Source organism: Podarcis bocagei (genome assembly GCF_964188305.1).
Source record: "Podarcis bocagei genome assembly, chromosome: W".
Taxonomy (NCBI): domain Eukaryota; kingdom Metazoa; phylum Chordata; class Lepidosauria; order Squamata; family Lacertidae; genus Podarcis; species Podarcis bocagei.
This window is the reverse complement of record NC_138131.1, coordinates 2,976,345-2,992,220: the sequence shown is the minus strand read 5'-3', so window position 1 is coordinate 2,992,220 and position 15,876 is coordinate 2,976,345. Positions and strand designations below refer to the sequence as shown.

The 15,876-nt window shown below is 46.5% G+C and overlaps 2 protein-coding genes across 7 annotated transcripts in view; both read left to right on the top strand.

Moving 5' to 3' along the window:
• The window catches only part of LOC308577831 (far upstream element-binding protein 3-like), a 400,928-nt gene that overhangs the window by 245,461 nt on the left and 139,591 nt on the right, over positions 1 to 15,876 (top strand). For all 6 annotated transcript variants that reach the window (XM_081178227.1, XM_081178225.1, XM_081178228.1 and 3 more), the window contains 2 exons: positions 603 to 705; positions 8,849 to 8,949. In XM_081178227.1, the coding sequence (XP_081034353.1) occupies positions 603 to 705; positions 8,849 to 8,949 (204 nt within the window). The remainder of the gene's footprint in view (positions 1 to 602; positions 706 to 8,848; positions 8,950 to 15,876) is intronic.
• LOC308577842 (putative CENPB DNA-binding domain-containing protein 1) overlaps positions 1 to 15,876 on the top strand; it is a 495,861-nt gene that overhangs the window by 418,289 nt on the left and 61,696 nt on the right. The gene's annotated exons all lie outside the window — the stretch shown is intronic.

The window sequence follows — 15,876 nt, the reverse complement described above, 5'->3', positions numbered from 1 at the left end:
AGAGGCAGATGAGGGGAAAAGGTGGGAAATAATGGGAGAGGAGGAGCAGGCAGAGCCAGAGCAGCAGCTGAATGACAAGTTGTCACTAGAAAGCATTTCAGACCCACCATCTCCTGGAACCCAGTGAGCCAGTGTGGTGTAGTGGTTAAGAGCGGTAGTCACGTAATCTGGGTAACCGGGTTCGCGTCTCCGCTCCTCCACATGCAGCTGCTGGGTGACCTTGGGCTAGTCACACTTCTTTGAAGTCTCTCAGCCCCACTCACCTCACAGAGTGTTTGTTGTGGGGGAGGAAGTGAAAGGAGATTGTTAGCCGCTTTGAGACTCCTGAAGGGGAGTGAAAGGCGGGATATCAAATCCAAACTCTTCTTCTTCTTCTTCTTAAAAGTAGGAGAGCAAAGAGCTCAAAGTGGCATCTGTAGAGGAGATGATGATGATGATGACAAATGAGGAAGTGGGAGAGAAGGGGGTGGAGATTCACTTGGGACAATTCCATTATCCAAGAGGCTGGGTTCTATAGCCTCTCTCTGTAGAATTTGAAATAAAAAAAGGACTGTAAGAAACTTTTCCTTGTCCCTCTTACTGCTTTTCTCTCTTCCTGGTAGGTCTCTGTGCCGAGGTTTGCTGTGGGAATCGTCATAGGAAGAAATGGGGAAATGATAAAGAAGATCCAGAATGATGCTGGTGTTAAGATTCAGTTTAAACCAGGTTTGTAGGCTGTTATCAAAAACAACGGTCTGTCTGATTTTGAGTGTACAACTCTCAGCTGGCAACCACTTTTTCTCTCCATCCTAAGAAAGCTGTCTTATATCAAACCTTTGGTATATTTAGCTCAATTAGTGTCTATACATTGACTGGCAGCAGCTCCCCAGGGTTTCAGGCAGAGGGCATTCCCAGCCCGACCTGGAAATGCTGAGAATTGAATCTGGGACCTATGCTTTCCCCCACTCACTAAAAAGAAAGCAAGATTCTTTCTTTAAAATAATACTAATACTAATAATAATAATAATAATAATAATAATAATAATAATAATAATACATGGTTTTAAGAAAATACAAAGGTTCAGGATAATAGTGCAATGCAGCTTACAAATCTTAGTAGTAGTAATTTATTTGTACCCCACCCATGTGATTGGGTTGCCCCAGCCCCTCTGGGTGGCTTCCAGCATATATAAAAACATAGTAAAACATCCAGTCTTCTGACCTGTGAACCTCAGTCTGTAGTGCAAAGTCCCCTTCAAATAGCGGGCTATGCGCTTCAGAGCTTTCCAATCCTGAACAGTAGGATTGTTGGCATGTCTGCTAAGCAGGTTAGTGCTTACAACTATGTCAGGTCTTGAACATCTAGCAATGAAATTCAGCTTGCCTAGAATGCATCTGTACAGTGTGGTGTCAGAAAATGCTATGCTTCAGCAGCACAATCTACCTGGTAACCTGTCACCATCGGTGTGTCTGCTGGGTTTGCATCAACCAAATTCAACCTGGTTAATACATCAGCAATTTTCTGTGTTTCGCGTACCAGAAAATTACCTGCTTGGTCTTTCTCTACATGCAAATAAAGATAGTTGGATACCTCACCAAGATCCTTCATGTCAAAGTGCTCCCTCAGTTGAGCTAGGGTGCTTTGGTACAAAGCCTGATTCTTCCAAAACAAAAACAAATTATCAACAAAACATAAACAATACAGTTTGTTTTGCCCCTCTTTGACAAACACACAAGGATCAGCTTTGCCGTGGTGAAAACCTAGAGAAAGCAATTTCTCAGTGAATTTTATGTTCCAACACCTGGCACTCTGCTTGAGATCAGATAGGGATTTCTGTAGTTTACAGACCATTCCCTTCTGTACCTCCACACCATCAGGTGGAAGCATATACAGTTCCTCCCCCAAAAATTGCGTACAAAAAAGCTGTGTTCACATCATGATGAGAAACGTGTAGCTTCTCCTCTGCAGCAATCTTGAGCATTAGCCTAATGCTCTCATACTTGATGGTGGGTGAGTAGGTCTTGTGGTAATCCTGTCCTGGTACCTGTGAAAAACCTCTGGCGACCAATCTGGCTTTGTGCCTGACAACCTTTCCAGTCTGGTCTGTCTTGGCCTTAAAGACCCATTTGCTGCCAACTAGCCTCATTCCTTGGACTATTGGCACCATCTCCCAGGTTTGGTTCCTATTCAAGGAATCAATTTCAGCCTTCATGGCATTGAGCCATGGTTCAGCATCCTTCGAGTCTAAAGACTGGATCTATTGGAAGCTTGATGGTTCCCACACCTTCTCTGAGCTACTAAGAACAGCTGTTGCTGTTTTAGCAAACTCATCAGCAAATCTCTTTGGAGGTTTGCCTTTCGTGGCCCTTTCAGATCTGCGTACTAGACGCAAGTCTTCTGCACTCATTTCCTCTTTTTTAGGAGAAAAGTGGCCAATGGTGAACAGTGGTTCTTCCAGTTCAGTGTCAGACGCATCAGATGGTCTGAGTGAGGCCTTTGCACTCTTGTAGTCTGCTGTGTCATCACTGTCACTGACATCAGCAGCAGCGCCACCCACTGAGCTGGAATCCAAACTCTGATCATCATCCTCAGCTTCCTCTGCTTCCTCATCATCTTCATCCTCTTGTGAGTGACTATGGAAAATTCCCACATTCCCCCTCCCCACTTAGGATTGTACTCAACACTCTTTGTGAACCTAACGGACTTTGAGTCAGTCATGAATACCCTGTATGCATCTTTTTCGTACCCCATGAACAAACCATGTGCCCCACGCTTCCCAAGCTTGCTGCTCTGTGGGGTGTGTACCCACATGTCAGAACCAAAGATTCTCATGTGCTTGATGTAAGGTTTTTTACCAAACATCTTCTCATAGGGAGTACAACCAATAGGTGATGACAGTCTCCTGTTATAGAAATAAACAAAAGTATTCAAAGACTCCGCCCAATATTTCTCAGGGAGATTGGCATCATGCAACAAGGTTTTTAGGCCTTGCAGCAAAGTTTAGCTTGCCCACTCGCAAAGTCCATTCTCCCACGGAGATCTGGGACCTGAGAGGTCATGCTGGATTCCCTTCTCAGTCAGGAAAGCTTCAAACTTCTGAGAAGTGAATTCGCTGCCTCGATCAGAAAATAAACAACCAATGTATTTATTGTGAGCATTTTCCAACCAAACACAGAATGCCTTGAACCTAAGAAACACTTCTGACTTCTGCTTGAGCATAAACACATGAATGTACCTAGAAAAAGAATCAATTAAAACCATGAAGTACCTTGCTGCACCCAAAGAGGGCGCAAGTGGACCAACCAGGTCTGCGTGGACTAGCTGACAGGATTTGGAAGCCTGTCGGCTAGACACTTTGCCTTTGGGAGCAACCTTCACTTTGTTTTCTGCACAAGAGACACATTTGTGAAACTTACAGGGCTTTGTGGTTAAACCCTGAACCATCCCAGGCATCTTGGCCAGTGCCTGCCATGACATGTGACCAAATTTTCTGTGCTGTTCGTGAATACAACCTGAATGAAGAACTTTGTTAGTTGTGCAACACAAGATTCAACATTAGACACATCAACAGCTTTGCCATCATAAGTTATCAAGAACAAGCCATCTACAAACTTAGCATGCAAAATATCCTCTTTGCCCTTCTTGATGATGCAAATGCCCTTCTTGAAGGAGATCTCAAAGTCTTGCTCAGTCAGCTGTGGGACGCTGAGCAAATTGTCTGCAGAATCTGGAACAAAAAGTACTTTGCTGATGGTGGTATGCAGACTTGCCAGTTTCACTGTCCTGACTCCTGCAATTATCAAAGTCTTACCATCAGCCTGTTGAATTTCCCCATCCTGAGGCATAAAGGAAATAAACAGGTGTCGATTTCCACAGAAGTGCCTCGTCGCTCCAGAATTGACAATAAATCTGCCTTTGGAGAAGCAGTGCCAGCAAACAAAGCCTTGTTTTTCACCGGCTTGGGATTCCCACCCCCCTTCTGCTTCTGGCCATCTGGAGGCTTTTTCTTTTGTTTCCCTCCAGCCTTTCGGCAATGACGCTGAATGTGACCTTGGTTTCCACAGTTCCAGCACTTCACAGCTGCCAACGCCTTGGCTCCCCCTGGAGGCTGGAATGCTATCCCACACTGCTCCCCCTGAAGCACATAAGCTGGTTCAGCTGCATTCCTCCTATCATATTCGTTTTGCAAGGTTGCCAAAACTTTTATAGCAGTGAGGTCCTGCGCAGGAAGAGTTGCCAGCTGGCTTGCCACAGCATGATAGCTCTCATCCAGGGAGTCCAGGATAAGGATTGCAAACAGAGACTCGGGCATATTAAAACCTATCTGAGTCAATTCCTGTCTGAGATGCTGCAAATGCAAAATGTGGGCTCTAAGGTCTTTCTCTGGCCCCAAACGCTTCTTGTGCAGCTTTCTGAAGTAAAGCAACACTGACCCAGTCTCTTGACAGAGATGATAGGCCTGAAGCCCTTCCCACATCTCACGCAAGCTGGTCTTGCCAACCAGGGTAATGAACTCTCCAGGAACTACTGAGAGCAAAATTATTCCCATGGCTCTTGAATCTTGTGCCACCCACGCACCCGTCAGAGGCGCTGGGGGGGGGGGTCCTCAGAAACAGTGTGCCACACACCAAGCCTTCTCATCTGGCCCTCACAATACCTTGCCCAGGTCTGATAATTGTGGCCATTAAGCTTTGGGCACGGAACCCCATCTGAGGCTTGTAAAAGCTCCATTCCAGCTCTTTACTTCAGCCATGAGGCTCCTTATCTCTGGCAGGTCGTAAATTAAGAGGCCTGCTTCTCTCCGGCCTAATTACTTGCCCGGACTTCAAAGACTCTCTGCCGCGGCACAGAAAAGCCTCGCTTTTCTCCATATACCTCTGTCGCTGCCAGGATCTCGCAGGCATCAGCAGCCTTACTCTCCTGTAAGTGCTGTGAATCTGGGCCCCAAACCCTGTTGTTGGGATACTGCTGGGGAGACGGGGGCATCAAGCAGGCCCCCAGCTGGCTCCAGATGATCACCGGTCTCCCGTGGAACAGCATCAGTCAGTCAGCGACACGAGCCTCAGATACGTTCCAAGAACCTTGAACACTCTGTCAGCAGAGTGTATAAATCATCCACAACGGAAGAGGCAGACAGAGTTGTGCAAGCATATGTACAGCATATATTCAGCGCATTCAGGAACAAAGGAAAACATGACTGCTTGCCTTCGTGTCCAGCAAAACAGCCACATAGCAAAAGCAGCATGTAACAGAAGTTCCCAGTGAGAGCTGGAAGTAAAAAGGCATGTGATACACTAACATCATGCCAGTACCCTTTTAAGGTGGAATGGAACTATATCCTAACATCCCCTGGGCCCAGTTTTTTCATGGTGCCTTTTCTCTGGAGACCTCGTACCCTACCGCCACACGATACATCACCCAGGACCAGTATGAAGGGCAGACCGCGTTGCCTGCTTCACTTGGCAGTATATTGCGAGTGAAACTGTGCTACTCCTGAGTCCCTCTGCCACCTGTGCCCAACGCGCCAAGGGAGAAACAAGCTGCAGCCAGGCTCTGGAGGCAGAGGGACTCGGGAGAGAGTCCAGAGGGAGAAACAAGCTGCATCGGTGAGGCGCTGATACAGCTTGTTTCTCCACTTCTTTAAACTGCTCAGCTGAGGAGTGAATGGCTGTCTTTGCCTCAGCCAAGCAGTTTTACGGAGCCCCCAACCTGCCACTAGCTCATACGAGCCGGCAGTGGCAGGGGTGGCTCCGTTAAAGTGCTCCCATCCACCCCCCAGCTGAGGGAGCCCCAATCCTTCTGCTCACGTGCAAGCTGGAGAAGGATGGGGTTGATCAGCTGGGGGTGCAAAGCTGCTTCCTCTTTGGCGCTGCCAGGTGCTGGGCTGAAACTGCCTCGGCAATTTCACCCTAATTCCTTGCAGTGCTGTGGTAGGAAGCAGGGTTTTGAATATCTCAATGTACCGCCGGATTGTGATGTTGGCCTGGCGATACATTACAATGTTGAAAACCTAACATTGTCCAGCAGTATTTGCAGTATAATAGTGATCAAACTATTAAATTGGAGGCACATTTTTTTCTGTTTATTATTTCTGTTGCACTTTCCAGGGTATAAAATGCTTTTCAACACATATTTATGGTAATTGAATTTTACTGTTAGGTGTCGCATTCTTGAATGACACTTTCAAGGATATGTATAGTTAGGTTTATGGAAACTGAGTGACTACTTGGAACTGTCTCCTTCCTCCTCTTCCTCCTAGCAGAATGTTCAAACACTGTTGCTGGTACACCACCTTGAGCTCCTTGGAAGATGGAAGGTGGTATATAAATGTAAGAAACAAAACAAATAAAGGACTTCTGTTTCTGCAATGGGGCTTTCTTCCCCTACTTCACAAGCACCTGAAACTGACGTGGGGAGGCGGCGGGATTGGAGTAACCACCACCTGTAGGACACCGTAAATCAATCCAAAGAAGCAGGGGCTTTAATTAAAGAATGTGTGTTGCATTTTAAAATAAAAGTATTAAATTACATAGTACAATAAAAGCATTAATACAATTACAAAATAAGTGGCTAGTGCTTAGTGGGGCATTCCAGAGACTTTGCACTTGTTGTCAGAACATTGGAATACAGAAACGAATATTTTGCTTTCTGAACAATTGGGTGTGCTTTTCCTGAGAGAGGAGATTCTAGTTTAGAATATGCCTGGGGCAAGGGCAGACAAAGAGTTATATTTCAAGGTACTGGTTTAATTTTTTCTCCAGTGCCAGTTTGCATAGCCTTGAATTCGTCCTGTGGCTGTCCAGAAATGGTTGGACAGCCCTTTTCATTGGAAGAATTTGCCCTTTAGAGTTTCTTGTTGCCACCATTAAGATACTGCTTCCTCAGCTGTAGTCCTAGAGGCTTGTTGCTGCTGTTTTAATATTATTTTGATTTATTTTGTTTCTTTGTTAACAAAAAAAATTTGCAAACATAAACATAAAAAGAAAACAAAGATTAAAAAATGTAAACAATAAAGCCTCACAGCCTGGAAGGACTAACTAACTAACTAATTTATACCCCTCCTATCTGGCTGGGTTTCCCCAGACACTCTGGGCGGCTCCCAACATAATAATAATAATAATAATAATAATAATAATAATAATAATAATAATGAAAAAAGATAAAAATAAAATAATAATAATTTATTATTTATTATTTATACCCCGCCCAACTGGCTGAGTTTCCCCAGCCACTCTGGGCGGCTCCCAATCAGTGTTAAAAACAGGACAGCGTTACATATTAAAAACTTCCCTTATTAGGGCTGCCTTCAGATACCTTCTACAAGTCAGATAGTTGTTTATTTCCTTGACATCTGATGGGAGGGCATTCCACAGATTGAGCACCACCAACGAGAAGGCCCTCTGCCTGATTCACTGTAACCTCACATCCCGCAGGGAGGGAACCACCAGAAGGCCCTTGGAGTGTCTGGGCTGCATGATGGGGGTGGAGACGCTCCCTCCAAAAGTGCAAAGATACTTAATTAGTAAACTATTAACACATACAAAGATTCCCTTTACAAATATTAAAGATTTACCGTATTTTTCGCCCTATAGGATGCACCGGCCCATAGGACGCACCTAGTTGTCAGGGGGGGAAATCAAGGGGGCAAATATGATTCCCCCCCCCCCCAGCTCTGGGAGCAGCGGACAGGCTGCACGCAGCCTGTGCGCTACTCCAAGACCTTCTCCAAGACCACCTCCCGCAAAAGCCCACAGGAGCCCCACGTGACTCCTGCGGGCTTTTCGACCAGGAGGGAGAAGGGACTGAAACGGCCAGTCAGTCCCTTCTCCCTCCTCGGGGAAAAGCCCCCAAGAGCGGCGCGCTCTTTAAAGGGTGCGCGGCTCCTGCAGGCTTTTCTAGGAGGTGGGGGAATTCCCCCACCTCCTAGAAAAGCCACAGAGCCCCTTTAAAGAGCGCACGGCTTTTGCCTGCCTTTGTGGGAGGTGGGGGAATTCCCCCATCTCCCGCAAAAGCCCGCAGGAGGGAGAAGGGACTGACTCGGCCAGTCAGTCCCTTCTCCCTCCTTGGGGAAAAGCCCCCAAGAGCCGCTTGCTCTTTAAAGGGTGCGCGGCTCCTGCAGGCTTTTCTAGGAGGTGGGGGAATCCCCCCCCCTCGTAGAAAAGCCAGCAGAAGCCGCGGAGCCCCTTTAAAGAGCGCACGGCTTTTGCCTGCTTTTGCGGGAGGTGGGGGAATTCCCCCATCTCCCGCAAAAGCCCAAAGGAGGGTTGGAGAGTAGCGGCAAGGCGTCGTGCGCCTTCCTGCTGCCCCCCATCCTCTGGGGCTGGTGATGGGGGAAGCGCTGCTTTCCCCACCGCCAGCCTCGAAGCCAGGTTGGAGAGTAGCGGCAAGGCGTCGCGCGCCTTCCCGCTGCCCCCCATCCTCTGGGGCTGGCGATGGGAGAAGCGCTGCTTTCCCCCACCGCCAGCCTCAAAGAGCAGATTCTCCTGGCTTCAGCAGAAGCAACGCGAAGCCTCCGGAGTGCAGGCTTCGGAGGCTTCGCGTTGCTATCGCTGAAGCCAAGGAGTCTGCATTCGCCCCATAAGACGCACACACATTTCCCCTTCATTTTTGGAGGGGAAAAGGTGCGTCTTATAGGGCGAAAAATACGGTATACAAAATTAAAGTATTTTCTATCTATGAGTTCCATCATTATTGAGAATAAGGGTTCTATATACTCTTAAATGATCTATATATTTACATATACTGATGACGCTAAGTGATCATGTGCTTTGTTATTTTTTTCCCTTTTCATATGAGAGGTTTATACCTTCTGCCTTTCCCCCTCTGTGTTTGTATTTAATTTAGGGTCTGTCTCCTCTTGTTCCACAGATGATGGGATTAGTCCTGAAAGAGTCGCGCAGGTCATTGGCCTTCCAGATCGGTGTCAGCACGCAGCCCAATTCATCAATGAGCTCATTCTCACAGTGCAGGTGGGTGGGGCAACCTCCATCCAGACTGTATAAAAACATGGGGAACTGCCTGAGTTTCCAGGGGAAGGGAATTAAGTCTTACAGGCCTCTCTGCACATAACCCTTTAAGATTGTGGCTCATAGATGGTAAATATATAAAGACTGTGCTAGCTGTTCTCTGTCTTCTACATAGCTGTGTTGGGAATAGGGGTGGACAAATCTTCCAATTTCTTTTCTCATTTTTCCAGTCTTCAGCTCATTAGTTTCGATCTTTTTAATGTCCTGATAATAAAATTCTTACTCCAAGGGTCAGGCCAGTTCTCTTTGTCTAAAAAGATAACAGTGGTGTGAGGTTTGGGGGCAGCCGTTTCAGAGTGGTCAAATCATTCTCGCTCCTCTGCATGCCACTGCTTTGGAGACAGACAACCGCCTCAAGCACCCACTGGATTTCCATGATAAACATGGCAGTCTTGACAGATAGTACAGCCAGCCCCCTCTCTTGTCAAAGCTGCCTTTTAGTTCTATTTGATTAATTGCTTAGCAATTTTGCATCCAGCTGTGGGGGACACCTCTGCTCAGGTGTTCCTGCCCTCTCCCCCACACCCACCTGTGGTCAGGTGGAAGAATGGAAGCTCTCCTGTTTTTGCCAATTATTTTTTATTAAGTTTCAAATATTTTTAACAATTTACTGTATTTTTCGCTCTATAAGACGCACCAGACCATAAGACGCAGCTAGTTTTTGGAGGAGGAAAACAAGAAAAAAAATACTCTGAATCCCAGAAGCCAGAACACCAAGAGGGATCGCTGCGCAGCGAAAGCAGCGATCCCTCTTGCTGTTCTGGCTTCTGGGATAGCTGCGCAGCCTGCATTTGCTCCATAAGATGCACACACATTTCCCCTTACTTTTTAGGCGGGAAAAAGTGAGTCTTATAGAGCAAAAAATATGGTAACTTCAAATTCCATACAAATTAAAAAGAACTTTTATAAGTTGAGTTCCCATCTTTCCCCCCTGGTGTTTCCATTCTCGCCCTTTCTTGCTGCATTATATAGCATACTTTTATCTATTACATTTCCCCTTCAATACAATTAATTATTCAGTTAATTTCCCCTTATTTCAATTCATTATCCATCCACTGCTATTTGGGATCTTGGGACCCTTGACTCTCCTTCAGGCTTGTAGTCAATCCTCCCTTATTGGGGGGAGCTTCAAGATGGCGATGAGGTAAGACGCATTTGCCGGAGTTCATTTCGAATCCTCCCTAAAATCTGTGTTGTGGCTCCCAGCCTTTCAAGTTTTTGCTGAAGATTGTATCAGGGTGTTGGAGCCCATGCCAGGAGTTCACATTGCTAATAACTGTAAAGCCTGCATCGTAAATCAGCTTTAATGAGCAGATAATTGTATTCTCCGGCAGCCTTGGAAGCAACCTTCGTCTTACTGGTTTTTCGCCAGCTCACATCCAGTTGTATTTCTATTTCTACTACCTTTTATTATCTTTTAAGCACTGCTATTTTAAAAGACTCATAACGATGGGCCAAGGCAAACGCCTAAGGGATTGTGACGAGGCTCTGCCCTCCCCAAGAGCCAAACAATTAAAAATCGACCCTCCCGTGTCTGACAAACGGAGTGACCCCATTGAACACTGCTATAGGGTGAAAACTCAGAACCGTTTCTACCCTCTAATGTCTCCAGAAACAACGTCAACACCAGAGGAATTATTTTTACCTCAGACTAAAACTGCGGACGGCAAGCTTGGAGGAAGAGGGAGTGTCCCATTGAGGGTGGTGCAGGACGCTGGAACTGAGGACTGCGCAAGACAAGAACAACATGAACATCTCCATCTTGTGGTCAGAACCCTTAATTGCATATTCAAGAAGATTGATGTGCTAGCCTCCCAGTTATGTAACCTCGAACAGAAAATTGATAACTTCTGGTCAAAGTTTAAACCAACTGTAGATATGGGGGAATTGAAGTGCCAGAGGTCCTTGCCTTCTACCAAAAAAAGAAGTGTGATCCCTAAATATAAACCAAATCCTGCACTGAAACATCAAGCATTGTCCCTGCAACCTAAGAAAATCTGCCTAAACATCGGGGCAGGGTCACCAAGGTGGCTTACTCTGAGTGGGGTTAAAAAGCACCTAAGCAATCTCCTAAACATAGAAATCTCACAATGCGATCTCATTGCAGTATTACCTTTGAACCAGCACCTCGGGCAACAGAAAGTGATGCTTGCGTTTTACTCTCCAAGGATCCCTTCTGCTATCATCAGGCAGAAACCACTCTTGGCAAGGTACGATATCATCCCAACAAGAGTTTTTATGGATAGCATGATCCACCCTCTCCTACTTGCCGGTCACGGTACGGAGTGGACTCGGTCGGAGAGGTCGGGAGTACCTCGGGACATCGAGCCTCCTCTCCCGGAGGATATCCATCCGTACCGAAACTGGACTTACCCCACGTCCCCACGAGCTCTAAAGAAACCCACTGGCGCAAGTAATTCTCTGACCCCGCCGGAGGAAAGAGAGCTTTTAGCCACCTTTGGCGACCTTCCACCGAGAGAACAACAAGAAATAATTGATAGACTAGAAGTACTTAATCATCAGCTCATACATGTCCAGAAGAACGGAAAAGTCCTGCCCACTTTTCAGGATAACTCCGCCAGCTTTTCGGAGTCGTGGTTTAAGGAAGCAGGCAGTCTTCCATATCCTAGTCCAGATCCTAAACCCATGCTTCCCCCACTTGTGGGCAAAACCCACCGACGCCTGGCAGACCCAGGTTTTGCCTCTCAAGTTGGCCCCTCATCCCAACTCTTGATAAATTTTGACTCGCCCTCCAAGAGCCCCCCGCTGAGGAGTGTAACTCAGAGTTCCTTCCACCAAAACAATTCCTTACCATCTAACCCATCAATGCCGGAACTGGAGTCCTCATACTCCCCTGAGCGGCATAGACCCGACATACAAACGGTACCAGTACGCCGAACATCCCCTGTACCTTTGCCAGCATCAGGTCAGGGGAGTGTTCCACCTACATCAAAAAATGGCCCGGATTTGATTGAAGCCCCGGCCGGACATATAAACCAAATGGTTTCATCGGCGACCTTTAGACCTTGCGGTGGGGCAGTCTCAGCAAATCCTGTGGAGTTTCCCACTGAAGTGTCCGCCCTTGGGTTAGCCAGCGGGAGACCCGTTTTGGCGCCCCAGTCAGAATACCTCACTACCAACTTCAAGACTAGGTACCTTCAGCAGGTGCCTGCCATGCAAAGTAAAATAACTGACTTTTTCGTGGGGTCTGCCTTGCCTCCAAAGGACTCACATCCCTCCCTGAAATGACAGCGAATTGGTTACAACAGGAACTCCACCCTATCAGTCCTCAGCTGGAACATTGCGGGCTGGAGGGGGGAAAAACTTGACCCAGAATTCTTGGAGTATATTAGCCTGTTTCATATCATCTTGTTCCAAGAATCGTGGGAAGTAGAGAGAATTGATCTAAATGGCTTTGAGCTTCTAGAACTCCCTGCCTGCCCCTCCCTGAAAGGAGGCCGCCCTAAAGGGGGCCTAATAATAGGCATCTCCCTCAACTTACATTATAAATTTACTCTAGTACAGGCCTTGCCTCCTTACGCCCTTACCGGGCTGATTGCGGGGGGGAAAGATCTCACTCCTAGTTACAAATGTTTACTTGCCACCCGGGGGTTCTTCCTCTGAACTGGGCTCTAAATGGGGCTCGCTAGAAGAGCATTTGCTCTCATGCTATGTTAAGTTTCCTAACACCCCGGCCATAATAGGTGGCGATTTTAATGCCCGCACAGCAGCAAATTGGGACTCGCTGACCAAAGCCAAATGGTGGGTTACCCCAAATCTTGATAATTATGATCTGGAACATATCATGAGGAGAACTTCTAAAGACCAACGAGTTAATGAGGCTGGAGTACTCCTCTACCAAATGGCCATCCGTTTAAATCTGGTCCCCCTAAATGGCACATGCCTCCCTGATATTCCAGGGGATTTCACTCACCTGAGTGTTAAATCAAACAGCGTCCTCGATTACCTGCTGGTCTCCAGTGTTCTACTTAAGTGTATTTCCACCTTTAAGATCGAGAATGTACAATCTAGTGATCATCTTCCCCTTGTAGCCAAGCTTTCCCTGAACTGGCAGTCGGAGGCCTATAGACATGCGACCCAGATGGTAACCAACGCATCTCTCCAAGTAAGAGGAATCAAATGGTCGGAGACCCAGGCTCAAAGGTATCAGGAATTCTTTCAAAAAGAAATCCTCGGGCCCCATCCCTACATAGGCTCTGCCTCAGACGAGCATAGCATAGTGTTGAAACGCTTCCACCATCATACGACTGATCTTACGTCCTTCTTCAGGTTACCACCCAAAATATTAAATCGAAACGAGTATACTTACGGTGCCCCCTGGTATAATTCTCAGTGCAAACAAGCAAGACAGCGCCTTCGTGCTATATATAATGCATATAAGACCTCCGATGCATCTACTCTGCCAGCTAGTTATGCACAAGCCAAGCAAGTTTACAAACGCACGCAGAAAATTGCCAAACGTGAGTGGCAACATAATCGCTGGCAGGCCTTGATTACTGCTTCAAAACCACATAGATCCAGGGAATTCTGGTCTCTGATTAACAGAAGGGTGAGGAAATACCCAAGGGCAGTCATCCCAGCACCGACATGGGAATTGTTCCTGAAGAAATGTTTCTCACAGGCAGATGCTCCCTCCGACCATCTGATGCATCTGTTTTCCCACCTACCTATTTGGCCTCCCACCGATCCTGACGAAATAGCCAAGCTAATAGCCCAGCTGAAATCGGGCAAAGCCCCAGGGCCCGACCTGATCCCTGCTGAAGCCATCAAACTACACCCAAAATGGTGGGCTGGCATCCTGGCCAAAACCTTCGACGCAATCAACGCTTCTGGTCTCATCCCCAAAATATGGAAGGAGGCCATTATAGTACCAATTCATAAAAAAGGTTCTCCAATGGAGCCGGAAAATTACCATAACATCAGCCTCCTTTCGATCATAGGGAAAATTTATGCCAGCTTTTTGCTGACGAAACTATCGCGATGGGTAGATGAGACTAACCAGATTGGCCACGAACAAGCAGGGTTCAGAATCAAACGTTCTACAACTGATCATGTGATAGTTCTTTACCATCTGGCACGGAAGTACTCCTCCCCTCCCCGGGGCTACCTGTGTGCTGCCTTCTTAGATCTAAAGGCAGCCTTTGACAGCGTTCCTAGAAATATTCTTTGGGAGAAACTTGCGAAACAGGGCATCGATAGAAGACTCTTATGACTTATAAGTCAACTCCACGAAGGTACCCTTGCCAGAGTGAGACTTACTCCTGCGGGCGACCTCACAAATTCGATACCAATAAACAAGGGAGTGTGCCAAGGATGTGTATTGGCTCCCTGCCTATTCAATCTATTCATCAGCGACATGCGAGAACCCCTAGTCAACTCATCTCCAAGTACACACGCGCCTAGACTAGCGGATTACCGCTGTCCACTCCTTTTATATGCGGACGACGCGGTAATTTTATCTTATACACGTGTTGGACTAACCAGAGCTCTGAAGATCTTTGCCACGTATTGTCAACTCAACCAATTAACCATCAACCATGTTAAATCTAAGATTCTGATTTTCGCCAGAAGTCGGAGATTATACGAATGGAAGCTTGGTGGAGCAAAAATAGAGCAAGTCCTAAAATTTCAATACCTAGGAGTTATTTTTCAATACAATTTGGGGTGGAAAGCACAAATTCAACACCTACTTAACAAGGCCAAAACACTGTCATATGTGCTCCTCCGATTTTTCTTTTCGGATGGAGCTTTGCATGTTCCCTCGGCCCTAAAGGTGTTCAAGGCAAAAGTGGTTACTGTGCTTGCTTATGCTGCCCTGCTCTGGGCCGTGATGACAGATCTTACTCCTCTTGAGACTCTGCAAAACCAATTCCTACGTCGGCTCCTAATGCTCCCCCTGTGCGTAAGCAACGCAGCCATGCGACTAGAATTGAAGATCGCATCCTTAGAAACCTGCCTGTGGAAGCAAGTCTTCAATTATTGGTTATCATTGTGGCATAGATTACCAGACCATTACCTTGTCCAATGCTTATGGCGAGATGAATTCTCCAGCCTTTGGACAAGTAGAATTCATGCCAAACTCCTCTGAGTTATGGAATCTCTCCCTTAGATTCCCTAAAACTAGATCAAATCACTGCTCAAAGACTGATCCGCCCTGGATGACATCGATTTACAGCGAAATTATACGCTGGGGGGAGGTGTTTGTTCGCCCCAGAACATTGGTATCACTTTAACTTACTGCGTTCCATCATACCTCTCCTCTCTTTCGACTGTTGCCCATAGGCTGGCCTTCACCAAAGCGAGGTTTAACGTTTTTCCCTCCAATGTCCTGAGACATAGATTCTCAAAGGGCCAAGCCTCCGCCATGTGCGAATGTGATAAGGAGACGCCGGAGTCGCTTCAGCACATTATGTTCACTTGCCCCTTATTCAATGTGCCACGGGCAAATTTGTTGGGATCAATTATACAGAAACTAGAGGGTACCCCACCAAAATTCCACCTTGCCCAAATCTTGCAGGATAAGGATACCCATACGACCCTGAAAGTGGCTAGGTTCCTGGTCGCTGTCCTTACCCAAAAGCGTTGCCAAGGAGCACCACAAGCTAATTAAGGCGTAGTATGCCATTCCATCTCATAGTATTTTATTGTTATAGTAGTGTTTTAGCGGCTGTTTTTCCCCACGTGCACAAGATGTTATTTATGTCTTGTTTTTATCTGTATGGGCCTACGGCCGTAATAAAATTATTATTATTATTATTATTATTATTATTTGGGATCTTGCTCACGCTTCCGTTAACTTTAGTATTTTCCAGATAGTCCAAAGAAGGCGCCAATCTTCTTTAATTTATT